At 34.8% G+C, this 21,174-nt stretch overlaps 1 protein-coding gene across 1 annotated transcript; it reads left to right on the plus strand.

Annotated features, from left to right (window-relative positions):
• The first annotated feature begins 1,670 nt into the window (after positions 1-1,670).
• Positions 1,671-14,910, plus strand: LOC120177189 (RRP15-like protein). The gene is made up of 8 exons (XM_039183412.1): positions 1,671-2,179; positions 2,265-2,366; positions 2,456-2,537; positions 2,651-2,670; positions 2,790-2,850; positions 3,680-3,753; positions 14,374-14,481; positions 14,643-14,910. The coding sequence occupies exons 1-8, from the start codon at positions 1,766-1,768 to the stop codon at positions 14,703-14,705; spliced, it is 924 nt and encodes a 307-aa protein (XP_039039343.1). The 5' UTR covers positions 1,671-1,765; the 3' UTR covers positions 14,706-14,910.
• The last annotated feature ends 6,264 nt before the right edge of the window (positions 14,911-21,174 follow it).

Below are 21,174 nucleotides of genomic sequence, written 5' to 3' on the forward strand. Positions count from 1 at the left end.
CCCCCAAACTCAACTACAACCATTTTAACTATCATTTATCTTCTTAACACCTTATAAACTTAAACATCTCATTCCAATTCTTGAAACTAAGAATTTTACTAAGTTTTCCATGTAATCCAAACTTAGTTCTAACACTTATTATTTCTTGTTCACACCTATGACAAGTTAAATTCAGCTTCTAAAATCATTTAAATCTTCGTATTCAAATTTTCACTTAAAAACTTCATACTTTAAATCATCTACATCTCATAATTCTTTGAGTTTCTATACCTCTTTTTGATTTCATACTCTTTCCTAATGCTTCTTTAATCAAAGCAATACCTTAATCTCAATAATTAACCAAAGGAAAACTAGCTCACCTTAGCTTATGGGGCTTCACGGTTGGAGAAGAAGAGTGAAGAAGAAATGTCTGGAAACCTTTGTTTCCCCAAATATGTTCCTCATGGGTTTAAAAGGACTATAACAAATTTTTAATTATTTCCCCTTGTTCAATGACCCATTTACCCCTTTATTCCTCCTTCATTTGCTAAACAATCCTACACAAAATATTTCAATTAAGTCCTTGAACTTTTTCATTTATCTAGTTTAATCTCTGAATTCTAAAATTTCACAATTTGGTCACTAACCCGATGTTTGGGATGTTACAATAACAATTTGTTGCTTGTCTTTTGGATATAATACATTGTTTTTTTGGATATAATACATACATTTTATCTAAAAAAATATTTATGATTTTTGTTAAAAAGTATAAACCAAAATTTAATAATATTAATTTATAGGGTAAAAAACGCAAATGGTCCCCCGACTATAGGATACTGCTTTATTAAGTCCATTGACTATTAAAAGTTACAAAATGTTCTTTTTCTATATAACGTTGCTTAGTAGAGTCCCTCGACTATTAAAAGTTACAAAATGTTCACTTGACTATTCATTATGTTTCAAACTTGCCATTTTCTGTTAAAAACGGACAATATTATGAGTTGAACGTTAACTTGTTGACTATGATATGAAAAAAATATCTCAAAATCTCAAACGACTATCATATCACATTCATCATGTTAACGTCTAACTTAAACAACCACCAATTTTTTAGCAAAAAAAGATGAGTCTAGAATATAATGAATAGTCGAGTGACTATTTTATAACTTTTAATAATTGATGAACTCAATAAAACAACACTCCATAATGCATTTTCGATCAATTATTAGAATAACAATGACGTGAATTAAATTAATATTTAATCGATACTAATTTTAATATCATATATATATTTAATATGTTAAAAAGCAATTCATAGTTTCATACTAAATTTTAAAATCTTGGTTCTTGTGTTTTATTTAAATATTTTTAAAATTATGTTAATAAATAAATAAAATGTAGCATTTAGTAAAAAGTATTAACAATTATACAAAACATTCCAAAAATGGGCCAACATTTTGTTTAAATAAAAAATTAAAAAAATATTTTTTAAAATAAATAATTTATTTTTCAAAAATTATTTTCAGTAAATAAATAAATCCTTATTCTTGAGTACAAATAAAGAAGGCTTAAGAGTTTTGAGGCCCACGAAAACTGAATAAAGAATTAAGACCAAAAATAAAATAAAATGGCCCAAACAGAGAAGTTAAAGAAGTAATCCGAAAAGAAGGAAGAAAAACAATGGACCGTATTCTGGTTCTAAGTTTTCTGTGTATAATTAGGGTTTAAAAGGGGTTTTGTAATCTTCTCGTCCTTTGGGTATTTTTCTGTTGAAAGGAAGAAGCCGATGATGATAATGGAGGAAGGCAGTGTTGCAGCTGGGAAGAGGAAAAGACATCCAGGTAAAGGGAAAGGTAACAAAGCCAATAATAAGAAGCTTAAGATGTTGGAGGGTAAAGGAAAAAAGTTCCGAGTAAGTAAAAAAATGAGAAATCTGTTTGAAAAACGAGCCCGTGACTACAATTCTGATGACGAAGACGAGGAGGAGGAAAAGGAAAACACGGCGGCGGAGGCAGTTCCTAATTATACCCGGAGGGGCGGTGGTGGAGATGATTCTGAAGGAAGTGATGATTCTGGAGGAGAACAAGAAGAAGAAGGAGATGACATTCAATCTGGGATTATGAAGTTTACCGAAGGTGTTAGGGCATTCAGGTTGGCATTTAAGAACATTATAAAGAAGAATGTTGCTAATGATTCCTTGGTAAAGCTGGTTTCTAAACTCGGGTCTTTTTCATTTCAGAAGGGAAATTGTGTTTCTTTTTCAATGATTTTTGTTGTTGTTATAGGGTCCCGTATTATCCGGGCATAAGCAACTTATTGCAAAGAAGTTAGCTGAAGAGGAAGCTGAAAGGAAAGTTAAGGGAGAAGCTAAGAAAGAAAAACATTTGGTACTTGCCTTACAATTTGCAAAATATATTACTATGACCTTCCTTTTGCTATGCTAATTTATTCATCCTATGCACTATTAATGTTACAGATTGCAGACAAGGGACATGTGAAGCCTGTGAATTACTTGGATTCACATGAAAAGTTTCTAATTGGTATTGCCACGAAAGGAGGTAATATATTTTTAGACCTTATTTTCATCTAGTGTTATGTAAAATCTTAATTCATTGCTTATTTCTTCTCATGCTAATTATGTTTGTTGTTTATGTGTTTCTGGATGTTTCAGTGGTGAAGTTATTCAATGCTGTAAGTTTTTTTTAACGAAGGCGGATCTATTGTTCATAGTTTCTTGTTTCGTCTGTTAGACCATTAGTTATTTCTATCAAGTCTCTTGTGTAATCTTTGTTGTTTCATGTATCCTGCAGGTGAACAAAGCACAAAAGGCTCAGAAAGGATTGGACCCTTCAAAGTCTAAAGATGCAAAAGGTATGCTTATATCCCAATGGCTACAAGTTTTATATTGAACATTTGAAAGCAAATTCCATTGAGTTCGTGAAATATGTAATCATGCATCATTTAGTATCTTGACTACAAAGCAAATCTTGCTCTGGTTATGTTGCCCTATTTTTGGCATTTTACATTTTGAATAACTTGAAATGCTTGTTTTTGGCTTCCCACTCATCCAAAGATTTAACTACTTTCAAAGTTATGCCTAATATCTTTATGACCAGATTGGTGAAAAAGACTTGGTATACTAATATCAGTATATCACCAAAGAACCATCTCATGCATTTGTTGATCATAATTCACTAAAGCCTTTTTTTATATGCATGCGCATGCGCATAAGCCATTTGTATATGTTGTCACTTTTATCTGATGAGATTGTATGTACTTTATCCTTTCAAAAGTTGTAGAACCGCGTTCAAAAGCTTTTGTTGGTTAAAGTATAATCAATATTTCTAGAAACTCATGGAAGTAAATTGCGTCTTTCTCCTATATGTGCAGCAAGTTCTGATCAAATGGTTCTTGGGTATTGGTGCTTTTAGAAACTGTATTTCTGTTTTATTTTCTATCTTGTCGTACAAATGAAAAGATTAAACCGATTTATCATAAACTATTTACGCCTTTAAACCCTAGGTTTAGAGGCTGGACATGATGTAGATTCTTCACATGTAAACGTTAATTTTCATGGTACTTAACATATGCTACTTGTAAAAGACTATTGGAGAACTTTATTTGCATCTATATAACCCTTAAAAGTGTGCTACTTTCCTCGTTCTAGTTTTCTGACTTTATAGTTTATGCATCCTGCTAGTGATAAGAAAACGAAGGAAAGAAGCCTTCTTTTCAGAGCTAGGAAAGACGTCATTGCCTGCACGCGAATGCAAGGTTGGTTATTTTCTTAACATTCTACCAGTTCCTTGCATTGTGCTATATTACACCATAATGTCCTTTCATTTTCCTTGCCACTTTTGGGTGTTGTTACAATTGATGTTGACAAAAGCCATGAATTTGACTGTAATTCGCTCTTATTGAATGCGTAGGAAACTTACAATTATATATACAAACCCATGCCTTATCTTAGGTAACTTCTAAACTAGGTAAGAGACTAATTCTAGTAATAAAAACAATCCCTCAGATTTAGGGATACTAACTAAATAGAATATTTACAAATCCAACTCAATCTCCTTGACTTAGGTAACTAATCTTTGACACTCCCCCTCAAGTTGGGAGCATTGGATATCTTCCATCCTCAACTTGCCTATTAACTTCTGAAAATACTTACCATGTAGACCCTTGTTAAGTACATCTGCAACTTGATCTCCAGTGGTCACATAGGGAGTACAGATCAGGCCACTGTCAAGTTTCTCTTTTATGAAATGTCTATCCACTTCAACATGTTTTGTTCTCATGTTGAACTGGATTATGAGCAATGTTGATTGCTGACTTGTTATCATAGTAGATTTTCATTGGTCCATTCCACTTTACCTTCAAGTCTTCTAAAATAATCTTAAGCCATAATAACTCACAAATTCCCAATGCCATAGCTCGAAATTTAGCTTCTGCACTTGATCTAGCCACCATATTCTGTTTTTTACTTCTCCAAGTAACTAAGTTTCCTCCAAAGAAAGTGCAGTAGCCTGAGGTTGACCTTTTATCAATTATGGATCCTGCATAATCTGCATCAGTGTATGCTTCCAGAGTCAAGTTCCCCCTCTTCTAAATATAATTCCTTTGCCTCGTGAACCCTTCAAATATTAAAAATTTGGACTACAACCCTTAGGTGTGATTCCTTAGGATTGTGCATGAATTGGCTCATAACCCCAACAACATATGCGATGTCTGGTCTGGTGTGTGACAAATAGACAAGCTTTCCCGCGAGTCTCTAAAAAATCTTCTATCAACTGCCATATCCTCCTCCTTGGAGTCTCCAAGCTTGTGATTGACTTCTATAGGAGTTTCTGCTGGTTTACACCCTAGTTTTCCAATTTCCTTCAACATGTCCAAAGTATACTTCTGCTGAGATATAAAAATCCCTTGCTGTGAGTGAGTCACCTCAATACCAAGGAAGTATTTTAATCTTCCAAGGTCCTTCACTTCAAACTATTTTGTAAGACATTTAAATTTCCAATTCCTTCAGAATCATTACCTGTAACAATTATATCATCCACATACACCAACAGTACAATTATTCCCCCTGAAGGAGAGTATTTCACAAACAGAGTATGATCATCTTGACTTTGTTTAAAACCTTGTTTTATTATTACTTTAGTAAATCTCCCAAACCAAGCTCTTGGGGATTGTTTTAGTCCATAAAGAGTTTTTCTCAATTTACACACTGCCTATCCAAGACTCGAACCAAATTCGGGTGGAATATCCATGTAAATTTCTTCTTCAAGGTCCCTATGCAAGAAGGCATTCTTGATGTCAAACTACTGCAAATTCAATCCCTGAATAGCTGCTAAGGACAATAGGACCCTTACTGTGTTCATCTTTGCAACAGTGGCTAAAGTTTCAAGATAGTTAATTCCATAGGTTTGAGAGTACCCTTTTGCCACCAATCTTGCTTTGTACCTTTCTAGAGAACCATCTGAATTATACTTGATAGTAAATACCCATATGCATCCCACTATTTTTTCCCTTCTGGCAGCTTCACTAAATCCCATGTCTTATTCTTCTCCAACACCTCCATTTCCTTTTTCATAGCCTCTTTCCAGTTCTCATTTTCTAATGCCTCAAATATTGTTTTAGGAATAGCAATGTCATTTAGGCTAATAAAGAAGGTTCTGTGATTGGGGGATAGGTTTTTGTAGGTCATAAACAGATAGGTAGGATGTTTGGTGGTGCATGTTCTTTTTCCTTTTCTAATAGCAATGAGAAATTCAAAATCAGAAGCAAATATAGTAGTTTCAGCATCACTTTGTTCAGAAGGAGTTTCAGAGTGTACCTCAAATTGTATAGGAGCAGGAGAAGGGGATGATTGAATCTACATAGGTGCCTTCTTCCTCGAATAGACCCTTAAAGGACAAGTAGTGTCTTGAATATTGGGTTGTGGTGTATTAATGTTTGGTTGAGGAGTAGAAGTTTGAGAAGTATTAAATTTCTGATTGGGGAGAGGATGGAGTAGAATTAGGTTGTGTTTATGTAGAATGTATAGGTATAGGTGTAGGTGTAGGAAGATCAACAAGGGGCTGAAGTAAAAACAAATATGCATCCTTATCTTCCCTAAATGATATTTCACCTGAAGATAAGGAACTGAAAAATAACTCTTTTTTCCACAAAAGTGACATAAGCAGTAGTGTAGTAATTTTTATGTGGGTGGTAGCACTTGTAGCCCTTTTGAGTGGAGGAATACCCAATAAAAATGTATTTCAATGCCCTTAGATCAAGTTTCCCTCGACCTTAAGAATGAATGTGAACGAAAGCAACACACCCAAATGCCCTTGGTTTTAGGTTAAGAGATGGGCTGAAATTTGGAAAGAACTTTGTAAGGGTTTGAAGGGGACTTTGGAATTCAAGGACTTTAGTGGGTAGTCTGTTTATCATGTAAGTGACAGTTAACACATCTTCCCCCAGTACCTTTTAGGGACATTGTTTTGAAATAAAAGTGCTCTAGTTATGGCAAGAAGATGTCCATTCTTCCTTTCTGCTACCCCATTCTGTTGGGGAGTATTTACACAAGAGGACTCATGTATAATATCCCTTTCTAAGAAATAAAGAGACATAACTTGATTAAAGTAGTCTTTGGCATTGTCTGATTTTATTCATTTTATTTCAGCCCCAAACTGAGTCTTGATCATGTTGTAAAAGGTTTTAAAAGTAGATGTAACATCAAACTTCTATTTTAGTAGATAAATCTAAGTAACCCGAGTACAATCGTCTATAAAAGACACAAACCATCTAGCCCCAGTTATGTTAGGAATAATGGAAGGCCCCCAAACATCACTGTGAATAAGGGTAAAGGGATTGTTGGTCCGTTTATTACTTGCTGGAAAAGAGGAACATTTATGCTTTGCAAATTCACAAACTTCACAATAAAATTCTTCAACATTTAAGGAATTACCCAAGGAGGGAAATATAGGTTTTAAGAGTCTAAAAGGTGGGTGACCAAGGCGAAAGTGATGTAGCCAGATTTGGTCTTTATTGGTTGTAGATTCAGATAAAAAAGAAAATGGTCGAGTATTCAAAACTCTAGTTGGTCCACTAAGGTCTTCAAGGTAGTATGGGCCATTTATTTCCCTAGCACGCTCAATCATTCTCTTCGTTTCTTGCTCCTGAAAAATACATTGTGTAGGATGAAATAAAACACTGCAGTTATTGTCTTTGATAAGCTTTGGAATAGAAATAAGACTAGTAAATAGTTTTGGCACATGTAGGACATTTTTAAGCAATAGAGTTTTACTGATGTCAATATCTCCTTAACCAGCAACCGTTACCATAGTACCATATGCAACTGTGATTTTCTTGTTGCTAGGGTAGGTTATGTAGGTGAGGCATTTTAGTGATGAATTAGTCATGTGATCAGTGGCTCCTAAGTCAATTACCCAGGAGTTTTGGGTAGGTATGTGGGTGGATGATTCTAAAGCATAAGAATTCTGAGAAGAGGAAGAAGATACATGAGAAAACTAGATTGCATGTACCTGTAGAGGTTGGTTTTTCTAAGGATTCCAGTAGGTTCTTCAATTTTTCTACTTCTTCCCGGTTGAATTCAACAGATTGTTCATCAGACTCCTTAGCCACATGTTTAGTTGCATAAGCTCTGCTTTGTCCTCTTGCTAAACCTCCTTTCTCTGTGAAGTTCTTATTTGCAGTATGAGGCTTTCCATGTAACTTCTAACGCATCTCTTGTGTGTGGCGAGGTTTTTTTGCAGTAAGTACATCGTAAGGAGTCCTTGTTAACCATCCTTCTTCCTTCTGATTTGCGTTCAATATTCTGCTACTCTAGACGATTTGGTCCCTCAGGAACAACCCTAATAATCGAGGCTAAACTTTCTACTTGATTGTTTTCAACCACCATCACTCATCTTCTTCCTTCTTCAGCACGAATGATAGCAATAGTTTCATTCAGTGAGGGCAGGTCTTCTTTTCCTAGAATCTGGACCATTACTGCATCAAATTTTATATTTAGTCCAACAAGAAAATCATAAATCCTATATTTTTCTACAAACCTCTTTAGAATTGTTGCATCCTCACTGCATTTTATCTTAATGCATTGATAGTGGTCCATTTCCTGCAACAGATTCTGCAGCATATTAGAATACTTTGTAATTGATTTGCTTCCTTGTTTAGTGGTTGAAAATCTTGCTCTTGATTTCATAAATCTGGGCAGCATCTTGAACCTTCGAATAGGTTTTTTTACAGCCATTCATATCTCATGGGTTATTCCAAGAAACGTTCAGGTGTCACTAATTTCAGGCACCATTGAATTCCACAACCAAGACATAACCAATGAGTTTTGTTTATCCCAGGCCTCAAATCTGGGATCTCTTTCCTTGGGACCCGTTCTAAGGAGATGAATAAGTTTACCTCTCCCTTTTAGGAAAGTCCGAACCAATTGTGACCACTTAAGGTAGTTTTTTCCATTCAATCTATAGGCTGCTTGTATGTTTTGTAAGTCACTTATCGAATTAGAGTGACTTCCCTCACCCATTGTGCCTCCTTGAGCAGTTTCTGTACTGATGTAATCATCTGTATCGCCTATATTTTGCTGATCAAGTGCCATACTCTCTTAAGAAATAATAAGAACTAAAAAAATGGCTCAACAAGAAGATTAATACCCAAAAACGAGTAGCTTTGATACCATGATAAAAGCTATGAATTTGACTGTAATTCTTTCTTATTGGATGTGTAGGAAACTTACAGTTATATATACAAGCCTGGGCCTTATCTTAGGTAACTTCTAAACTAAGTAAGACTAATTCTAGTAATAAAAACAATTCCTCAGATTTAGGGATACTAACTAAATAGAATATTTATAAATCTAACTAAATCTCCTTAACTTAGGTAACTAATCTCTGACAGATGTACTAAACTTTAGCATATATGTATATGATATTGTGCATGTTAAGCTACACAATAGTTGGGTATTTTGCTCATTAGCTGGGAACCTCACCTTGAATCAGTGTTGCCAAGGCGTGCACCTAGGCATGCCGACACCTTAGCACCAAACAACAAAAGAGCCTCTGATCCTTTTAGGCGAGGCCCATTTCATTTTCACCTTTTTTTTATCAGATAGACCTTTATTAGGAAGAAAGGAATATTATTTAATTCTCTACTTTTCAATATTTGAATTTACAACACAGAACCGTAAGATAATAATAATAAAATGTATGTTATATTGTGCTTTACTTCACTCAATGTAGCATGTTTTTTTTTGCCTCTTTTGCTTGAGGCAATATAAGGGTTCTAACATCTAAAATGCACCTTGTGCCCTTGTCAACACTGCATTTTGTTGGAAATTTGGTCATTGAAAGCCTTGATTTAGTCATAATCTGTGAGATATTCTAGGATTTGTTTTCTATGTACATATAGAAAGTAAAAGATGTAAATCAAGAAAAAGTAGGAAAGTAGAAGCTGTCAAATATTGGCTCTAATTAGTTTCTTTTTTTTGTTGTAATTTCCCTCTGTATAAAAGGAGCCTTGTGCTCATTCAAGAAATATGACACATTATTTCTTTATTCTTTTCTAATTTGGTGTCAGAGCCATAATTGTGTCTTAACCCTAAAACACAACAGTTCCAAAATCACTGTAGCCATGTCCGAAGTCGCGTCGGAAATCACCTCAACCCCTGCTGCGGCCATTCCGCAGCACCACTCCAATTCTCATTCTGTCCAAATCACCACCATCCGCTTAAATAGTGACAACTTCCTCCGATGGTCACAATCAGTCCGGATGTATATTCGTGGGCAAGGGAAAATCGGTTACATCACTGGTGACAAGAAGGCTCCTGTTGTTGATGATCCGATGTACGCTCTTGGGATGCTGAAAACCCCATGGTTATGACATGGCTGGTCAATTCCATGGAGGAGGACATAAGCTCCAATTACATGTGTTTTCCTACTGCAAAAGAATTGTGGGATAATGTTAGATGTATTCTGACCTAGGCAACCAATCTCAGGTTTTTAAGTTGACTTTAAAATTGGACGAGATTCGTCAAGGAGATAATTCTGTCACCACATATTTCCATTCGTTGAAAAGGCTGTGGCAGGATCTTGATCTCTTCAACACATACGAATGGAAAAGTATTGACGACTGTAATCACCATAAGAAAACTGTAGAAGATAGTCGTATTTACAAGTTTCTTGCCGGCCTCAATGTTGAGTTTGATGAAATACGAGGAAGGATTATTGGCAGACCTCCTCTTCCATCCATTGGCGAAGTATTTGCCGAAGTTAAAAGAGAAGAAAGCTGAAGGAATGTCATCCTTAAAAAGAAGAGTACTGGTGAGTTAATTGAAAATTTTGCCTTCTTGAGTGATGTTGCAGCCTACAAGGCAGCAAACTACCAGCGCAGGTCTGATTATAAACCATGGGTCTGGTGCGATTTTTGCAACAAACCCCGCCATACATGTGAGACATGTTGGAAAATTCATGGCAAACATGCTAACTGGAAAAGCAACAAGCAAGGAGAGAAGAATCGTGGAATTCCTACTGCAAGTGAAGCTAACTCAGGTCCCTTCAACAAAGAGCAGATTGATCAACTCTTGAAATTGATAAAATCCAATTTCTCATATGGTATTCCTAGTGTTTCTTTGGCACAAACATGTAGTAATCCTAAAGCCCTTTCTTGTCCAAATTCCTCTCTGTGGATAATAGATTCCGGAGCCTCAGATCACATGACTAGTTTTTCTCATTTATTTAATACCTATTCACCTTGCCCTGGAAATGAAAAAATTATAATTGCCTATGGTAGTTTTTCACCTATTGCAGGAAAGGACTCATTAAGCTGACAGAGAAAATTAATCTCAATAATGTTCTTCATGTCCCTAAATTAGCCTACAATCTTTTGTCTGTCAGTAAACTATCTAGAGATTCTAATTGTTGCATTACCTTCTTTGAATCACATTGTGAATTTCAAGATCGAAACTCGGGGATGATGATTGGACGTGCTAGGATGATTGAAGGTCTTTATTACTTTGATGAAGTATCTATCTGTAATAAAAAAGTTCAGAGCTTTAGTGGTACTAGTTCAATTTCTGTTCGAGAAAAAATAATGTTGTGGCACTAGAGACTAGGACATCCTAGTTTTCTTTATTTGAAACACTTATTTCCAGAATTATTTAAAGGGATTGATTGTTCTTCTTTTCATTGTGAAAATTGCATTTTTTTCAAAAAACCGTCATTCCTCTTATTTACCAAACGATTATCAGTCCTCCAAACCTTTTTATCTGATTCATAGTGATGTTTGGGGCCCTTCTAAAGTTACTACTATTTCTGGTAAAAGGTGGTTTGTTACTTTTATTGATGATCACACACGGTTATGTTGGATTTATCTAATGAATAAAAAGTCTGACGTGAAAGATTTATTCAAAAAATTTTACACTCTGATTGAAAACCAATTTCAAACCAAGATTAGTATTTTACATTCTAACAATGGAACAGAATATTTTAATGAGCACTTAGGTGATTTTTTGAAAGAGAAAGGGATTTTTCATCACTCTACATGTCGGGATACCCCTCAACAAAATGGCATTGCAGAACGAAAAAATAAACATTTACTTGAAGTAGCACGTGCCATAATGTTTTACATGCATGTTCCCAAATACTTATGGGGTGAAGCAGTTTTAACAGCCGCTTACTTGATAAATAAGATGCCTACTAAGGTGTTAACATACAAAACACCACTCGATTGCCTAAAATCATCTTTTCCTGGAACAAGGTTGTTTTCTGAGTTACCTGTCAAAGTTTTTGGATATACTGTCTATGTTCATGTTCCATGCCAATTTCGTTCAAAACTTGACCCACGTGCTATTAAATGCATTTTTTTGGGGTACTCTTCAAATAAAAGGGGTATAAGTGTTTTGATCCTCAAACAAAAAAAATTCATGTGAGTATGGATGTGTCGTTTTTGGAAACAAAACCTTATTTCACAAAAAATTCTCTTCAGGGGGAGACAAGTGATGTAGAAGATAATTTTTGGGACATTTCTATCCCACTGCCCAATGTAATTTATCTTACACAAAAACCACGCATTTCTAAGAGTGGTCGCTTTGAAAATCCAAATTAAAGTGTTTCTAATAACGATTGCCTAGGAGAACTAGGTTTGTTGGTGCCTAATGAAGGAGATTCTCGTTCAGGGGGAGAAATACTACAAACTAATCAACGTGATTTGAATTTTGAGCTTCAGTTTTATACTAGGAAGAGATTTCATTTGAGAAATAAAGACTCAAATATCAACCATGCACGAAACCAATCCGAAGATCTAAGTTCTGGTGTCGAAACTTCAGGTAATCCTATCCCTACTACACCTTTGATTTCCTCCACTTTGTCCAACAATTCACCTAGTATTCCTGATCCTGATGTCCCTATAGCACTTAGGAAAGGTGTCTGAAATTGCACTCAACATTCCATTGCAAAATATCTTTCCTATCACAGACTATAAAAAAACCATAAAGCTTTCACATCTAGGATTTCACATTTGTTTGTTCCAAGGAATATACAGGAAGCATTGGATGATCCAAATTGGAAATTAGCAGTCGTGGAGGAGATGAATGCTCTAAGGAGAAGTGGTACATGGGAGATTGTCGATCTACCCAAAGGAAAGAAAATAGTCTGGTGTAAATGGGTGTTTACAATAAAAAGTAAAGCTGATGGAAATGTTGAGAGATACAAGGCGAGATTGGTGGCTAAAGGCTTTAATCAGACATATGGGATTGACTACCAAGAGACTTTTGCTCCTGTTGCTAAAATAAATTCTATTAGAGTGTTGTTATCTCTTGCAGTGAACTCCGATTGGCCTCTACATCAACTTGACGTTAAAAATGCATTTCTCAATGGTGATCTGGAAGAGGTGTATATGAGCCTACCGCCAAGATTTGAGAAGAAACTTGGCAGTAACAAAGTATGCAGATTACATAAGTCACTATATGGACTCAAACAGTCACCAAGAGCTTGGTTTGACCGCTTTGGAAAGACAGTTATCAGTTATGGCTTCTTGCAGAGTCAAGCTGATCACACATTATTTTTTAAACATTCAAAAGATGGTAAAGTTGCAATTTTGATTGTTTATGTTGATGATATTATTCTCACTGGTGATGATGAAACATAATTAACTATTCTGAAGAAAAGACTAGCAAAGGAGTTCCAAATTAAGGACCTGGGAGCTCTTAAGTATTTCCTTGGAATGGAATTTGCAAGATCTAAGGAAGACATATTTGTCAATCAGAGAAAATATGTTCTTGATCTCCTTGGAGAAACAAGTCTACTTGGTTGTAAGATGGTTGAAACTCCGGTTGAGCCAAACTTGAAGTTACAAGCTGCTAAGGTTGAAGAAGTAAAGGACAGGGAACAATATCAGAGACTTGTAGGAAAGTTGATTTACTTGTCTCATACACGGCCTGATATTGCTTTTGCAGTTAGCATGGTAAGTCAATTCATGCACTCACCAGGGGCGGAGCATTTCGAGGCCGTCTATAGGATCTTAAGATATTTGAAAGGAACTCTAGGAAGAGGCTTATTGTTCAAGAAACATGGACATCTTCAAGTTGAAGTCTACACAGACGCAGATTGGGCCGGAAGTGTTACAGACAGAAGATCAACGTCTGGATATTGTTCCTTTGTTGGAGGAAACCTAGTTACATGGCGGAGTAAAAAACAAAATGTGGTAGTTAGAAGTAGTGCTGAAGTAGAATTCAGAGCCGTTGCCCATGGAATCTGCGAGGCGATGTGGATAAAAAGGATTCTTGAAGAATTGAAGTTTTCTTACTCGACTCCAATGAAGGTCTATTGTGACAACAAAGCTGCTATTGCTATTGCTCATAATCCAATTCTTCATGATCGCACGAAACATATAGAAGTGGATAAACATTTCATCAAGGAGAAAGTCAATGCGGGAATAATATGCATGACATATCTTCCAACTGATGAAGAATTAGCTGATTTACTAACGAAGGGACTACACAAGAAGCAATTTGGTAATCTGACTAGCAAGCTGGCTATGGAAGATATCTTTAAACTAGCTTGAGGGGGAGTGTTTGAAATTTGGTCATTGAAAGCCTTGATTTAGTCATAATCTGTGAGATATTCTAGGATTTGTTTTCTATGTAAATATAGAAAGTAAAAGATGTAAATCAAGAAAAAGTAGGAAAGTAGAAGTGTCAAATATTGGCTCTAATTAGTTTCTTTTTTTGTTGTAATTTCCCTCTGTATAAAAGGAGCCTTGTACTCATTCAAGAAATGACACATATTATTTCTTCATTCTTTTCTAATTCATTCACAATACCATTTTAGTTTTTATTTGGATTCTTTGTAATTTTTACTGTAATTGCTTATGAAATTTTATGATATGCAGAGTAATACATCATCTGATCCTATGAATGATGAAGGACCTGCTTGGGCCCCATTGCGTGATAATTACATGCTAACAAATCCTAAGTTGAAGGACTGGGATAAAATGGCGGTAAGAATGTTAATGCTTTTGATTTTACAAAAGTCACGTCTCTCACTTTCTCTAGCAGACACCACCATTCAATTCACTCTTGCATTTTAACTGGAGGCAGAGAATGAATGCATTTACCTCTTTGTTTTAGGTAACAAGTTTCTTCTGCTATTTGTTTACAGGACTCGACAATAGTTGAGGATGTTGGAAGGATGTCTGAAGATAGTGGTTCAGACGATGGTTGAAGTCCTTTGTTCTTCTTGGGCATGGTATAACTGCCAAACCTGATTTTACTTCTTTTTACATCCTTCCAATTTAGCACAGTGGTCCTTTTAGCGTTATTAATAGTTCAACCAAGAGTAATGGTTGTTCTCCGTACTATCTTTATTCTTTAACTCTGTATTGTTGATGCATGAAATGAAAATGTTGGATCATAGTCGGCTTATGAATTTATTGGGTCTTCCTTTAGCTGATGGTGATGTGTTCATTCGGGAAGCTATTGTAATCAAACCAGAATTCCAATATGTATTTTGTCTTAGTTTAAAATATAAACAAGAAATTTTGATACGTATCAATGTTGTGCCCATGTTTACTTGTATAACCACCCCCGACAAGAATTTGTGTCTCGGAATATCAACAGGGATATCGGTGTCATTCGCTATTTTTCACCTGGAAAGCTCCGTTGCGTTTTGCAAGAATTTTCAGGAAGCTAATGAAAATGTTCATTCACTTGCAAAAAAATGGTGTTTTCGAGAAGAAATGTTTAAGGTGGCATGGTAACCTTCTTGGTGCCATGGACACAAGATATAATATCATCATTTTATCATGTCATTAATATAGAAATATGGTAATGACATGTCATTATTTTGGACATTAGAATTTACAATGTCAATAATGAGTGTTGATCGTTAGTCAACTAATATTCTTATCCAATCAGAATGTTGGGTCAACATAATTATTTTAAAATATTTATTTTTTGTACTGAATTTTTCTTTCATTACGTTTTACAACCTGATGAATGAAAAAATAGGTTTTCTTTTAATTTGTTCATCATTACTAACAAGGTCACTAATTGAAAAGAAAATTATTTTTCATCATTCTATTTTTTTGACCTTAATTTTTCGTCATTTTGTTTTACACCCGATCAAATAAAGCTTAGAGAATGAAAATCCATAAATAAAATGAATTTGAAGTGCGCTTATTATTGAAGAAAAATGAGAGGAAAAAAACTGAGAAGGATATGTACTTTTTTAAGTTTTCATCTCATATTACTTTTTAATTCTATTGAGTAATGAATTAAAATAAAATTATATTTTTGTATTTTTCATTATTTTTATCAAGCATACCGATATAAATTTTTTTTTTCATTTTTTACCCTTTTTCTTTATAATTTTTTTTACTCTACCAACCAAAATCTTAATAGTTAATTTAAACCAAAAATGATTGTGGTTGGAGTTGGAAGAAGGGTGGGAGAATTGATATGTCAACAATACCTCATTTTGATAAACATTTTTATTTAAAAATAAGTTTTTAATTACATTAAATCGATTTTTTAAACAAAAATAAAATATATTAAGGCGATTTTACCGAAATATCACCCGTACATGTAATAATTACCTGTCAGGCACCCTTTCTCCTAATTTTACTGATCTAGCACCCTTTCTGACAAGCCACATCATGAAAGGCGCGGATGGCGATCTTATTCGAGCTTACGCAACGTCAAGACAGGCCTGGGGATTCTGACACATATACGTAAGGCACGAATGACGATATGCGCCTTCCATTATTAGTACCACTCGAGCAGCTCGGCCTTTAAACCCTTCCCTCTCCTATAAATAACACTCCCTCTATGCAAACATCACAACATCAATTCCTTCTATTATTGTTGTAAGGTAAAATTATTTTTTATTATATTATATTTATTTTATATATGATTATTTGAAAAAAATTTATTGTACTAATTATTTTGTATTATTTTTTGCAGTTGTAAAATTAGAAAGTGTGATCATAACTCGAGACATTTTTGCCGATACGGTAACAATATAAAATTATATTATTCAAATTATTGTGAAAATTTTTAATTTTTTTGATTAGTTTATATTTTAATTCATATACTATTTATGTACTTAAGCATATTATTTTTGCAGATATAAGACTCTCAATCTTTCAAACTCTCAGAATGATGCGTATTTAAGCTATTGTTTACTATTATGGAGAAATTCGGGAAGATGAAACCAACGTCGTCTTTGCATCAAATCATTCTGTCAGAATATCCTTCAAGATAAACATAACTCTTGAGAAGCTGATAACGAATATTTCAAGGAAAGGTCATGTTGGAAGTACTAGAAGACTGTCCTCACTTCATTACAGATTTCCAACCGCAGTATTTCTGTTAACTTATACAACGTTCAAATTATCCAACGATGACGATAATGCTATGATGGTTGATTCTCAAAATCATTATTCAAAAGCCGATACACAGATGTATGTGAAATTTGTTGAAGTGTGTGTTGTTCGTGGTATGTCATTATGTTCCCACTATGGACTGACTCAACAAGCTGATCAAGTTGACAGTACAACTCAAGTAATATGCAATGATTTTAAATCGTTAATGGGAAATCCACATCATTGTGTCATCCCATCAAGTTCAATGGGGAGACATTCATCAACAACTTCTTACGATATGTACCGAGGTGGCTCCACAAACAATTTGTATGGCAGCGTCCAGTTCAAGGGGAATGCATTAATCTTCCAATTTCTTTGACCTGAATATGGATATGCCCTCGACGCAACAAAATGTGCAATACCCATTTGACACGATGCCTTCAAGTTCCAAGGGGAGGCATTCAACTGCAAGCTTATTCAACCTTAATGTCGAGATGCTTTCAAGTTCAAGGGAAATGCAAGCAACCACCAGCCTGTCCGACCTAAATGTCAACATCATGGAGGAACTCTCATCTCTACCAGAAGAACCTCTTCGTGAGCCAGGTGCGGATGATGCTGAGACTGGACTATTCGTTCAGCCATAATCATCGCAGTTCAGCATGGACTCCGATGATGTTGATGTAGATGAAGTTCCCAGAAATATGGTACTCACCGAACCTCCAACACACATATATGAAGCTCACTATAGTGCAATGTACGGACTATAATTTGCGGATATGCCTAATGTCGGTGACTACAGATTTAACTCATCAACCAATGATGGCGAGTTATATAAAGGAATAAAGTTTCCATGCAAAGAAGAAGTGATGATGGCAATTAAGAATTACAATATTCGTAATACTGTTCAGTCCAGAGTCAACCGTTCCACCACCAAAAAGTATGTTTATTACTGTGTCCAACATGATAACGGATGCAATTGGATGGTTCATGTATCGAAGAGGAAGAGGAAAAACAATATATGAGAAGTAACGATATACAACAGTCCTCATACCTGTTGTATTGGAGGGATCAACCAGGATCATCCCAACTTGGACTCCGACATTATCTGCCAAACCATCATGCCCATGGTAAAAGCAAGCTCCCATATAGCTATTGCGGTGCTAATTTCAACTATACAATCGCAGTATGGGTATACCATCTCATACAGGAAAGAAAAGAAGGCAAAATAGAATGCCATTAAAAAACTTTACGGAAAATGAGATGCATCTTATAACGAACTACCGAGTTGGTTTAGGGTAGTGCGCAGATTGAATCATGGGACAATTCTCGACTTCGAAACTTGTCATGCATAGCACAATGATCGAGTGCTCCGTGATAAATACAAATTCTACCTGTTTTTTTTGACTTACCCACAGTGCATTAATGTTGTGAAATACTGCAAGCCCGTGGCTCAAATCGACAAGATATTCTTGTATGGAAAATACAAGCAAGTTTTACTATTGGCAGTTGTCCAAGATGGTAATCACAATATTCTTCCAATTGCTTTTACCCTTGTTGAAGCAGAAGATACAAATTCTTGGGCTTTTTTCCTCAGAACTTACGTTTACATTCAATCTGTGTCATTTCAGATCGCAGAGCTAGGATCAAAGCAACAATGGATTCTTTGGGTCCAATGTGAAAACCATCCTATGTCCAACATCGATACTGTATCCGACACATTGCTGCTAACTATCATGGAAAGTTCAAGAAGAATGATGAGCGCCAATTACTTGTGCGCATGGGCATGTCAAAATGTTATTTTTATTTCTCAATCATTTTCATTTTTTATGGAAACAAAGTTAGTAAGTTCTACATTTGATGCTCAGGTTACAACTACTACCTGAAACATTTGAGTCCATGCTTCAAGAGTTGCGAGGAAAAAATAAGGAATGATACGATTACATCAATCTCATCAACAAATAAATGTGGACAAATGCATATGATGGTGGATATTGATATGGACACATGAAGACCAACTTGGCTAAGGCTATCAATTCAACCTTAAAGGGGGCACGCCATTTACTAGTAACGGCTTTTGTTAAAACAACATATTTTCGTTAGGGAACTTTTTTGCCAAGATCGGGGGACAAGCTCAAAATTGGATGCAAAACGATCATATTTATCACCTAATATTAGTTACAGATCTACAAAAAAGAATTTATGCATCAAATGAAATGTCTGTAACAAGATTCTCTAGAACCTATGAATTATTTCATGTCACAGAGATGTCGTGACCTCTTCAAATGATTCAATCTAACTTGTTCAGAGTTAATCTATGAGACAGATGGTGCGAATGTGGGTATTTTCAAGATCTGAACTATCCATTCTCTCATGTCATAACAACTTTTTCGCATACCCATCAAGACTATAATCGTTTTGTGGATCCCATATACCGACTTTCAGAAATGTTTAAGGTATATGAATTTGAGTTCCCCCATAGGTAATGAGAAACACCCTGATGAGCTTTAGACTTGGCTTCCGATTGTACCAGCTTCGACCTTATTAAGGGAGTCCGGTCGCCCAAAATCCACTAGAATTCATTGTGATATGGATATTCAAGAGACGTCAAGAGAAAACAAAAGATATGGGCATTGTAGAAACCTAGGACACAATGAATTCATTGTGATATGGATATTCAGGAGACGTCAAGAGAAAACAAAAGATATGGGCATTGTAGAAACCTAGGACACAATAGAAAAAATGTATATCTCTTTTGTCATCAAGTAACCGTTGATTTTGTGCTCGATGTACTTGTTGTTTATGAAATCTAAGTTTCTGTTATTTAATTTTCATTTACTTTCAGTTTATGTCATTTGAGCATCACCGATTAATTGGTAACTAAATAAATTAAATAATAAAAATAATTTGAACAAACTAAAAACAAGAAAACAAAACAACAACAAAAATTAAAAAGAACTAAATAATAAAAACAATTCGAACAATTAAGTAATAAAAAATTAAGAAACAAAATAAATAAAAAATCCATACTTAAATAAAAATTTTACAATTGATAGTAAACAAACAAAATTAAATAAAAACATAACGAAGTAAACAACTCTGTAAAACCCTTCACGTATCCGACCCAAATACGAATATGAGGTGTCACATTGATTTTTTTTAAAACGTTTACTTTTACAAAATCTCATAAAATTTAAAACTTTTATTGAAACAAATAATTTACATAAATACCATCAAAATGATTACAAAATTGATCAGAGCATATATGATTTAAACTGTAATTACATGCCAACATAATTATTACAATAAAATGACATACTGTTTTAAATCACTTCTCATATGATCGCTTCAATGGAGATGATGCCTTCCTAAACTTTAACTTTGGTCTCCCTATTTCTTGGTACCTACGTGTAAACCACTTACACGCTAAGTCACAGACTTAGTGAGTCACAATATAACATGTAACAATGAATTCATGAAACATGCAATTCTATAAATTCCATAATAACCTTACCATTTACATATATTTCCTCAACTATAACATGCAAAATCATAAAATGCACAAATGAAACATATCATCATATGAGGTTTTTAATTCAGTTTATCCTTTAGAATGCCCATGTACATTACTGAGAACCTGAGGTACGTGAATACACTGAGGTTGTGCACATATGTTGTCACCACAGCTCGTATAAATTCCCACTAGGGGCACCTAAACTTGTCCCGAAGGACCGCACATATATGTCCCTAAGGACCACTCCATAAGGATCACATATATATTCCAAAGGACCAAATATGTGTTCTGAAGAACCACATATATGTTCCAAAGGATTACATATATATCCCGAAGGACCACATAGAACCCTTGACTCTTGGGATACCAATTATACCTAAAGCTCTCATATCATATAACATGGGCTTGATATGGATACATGTCACATTTTCATATCTCTTCTATCACTTCTCATATAAACACATCACATACTTCAAATGTACACATATGATCACTTGTGTTATTATACATAACTTAGATTTGTTCTCTTATGGTTGAATACATCACATATTATATCATATTAAAGTGTGTATGTGTTATGCACATACTCATTATAATCATACATATGTATGCACATGAATATGAAATCAAATATAGGAAATAGACTTATCCCAAGTCTTATTTCCATAAAACAATATCTATACTAACTATGGTATGTACTCACATTAGCCTCACTTGATTCGAATCAATTCTAGAACTGTATCTCTCTCGACCGTTTCTAATTCTTCGATTATTCCAGAACTTGCTTATGCTCGATATCTACATAATCATATATTTAT

The sequence above is a fragment of the Hibiscus syriacus genome, unplaced genomic scaffold, assembly GCF_006381635.1.
Source record: "Hibiscus syriacus cultivar Baekdansim isolate YM2019G1 unplaced genomic scaffold, ASM638163v2 tig00112285_pilon, whole genome shotgun sequence".
Classification (NCBI taxonomy): Eukaryota; Viridiplantae; Streptophyta; class Magnoliopsida; order Malvales; family Malvaceae; genus Hibiscus; species Hibiscus syriacus.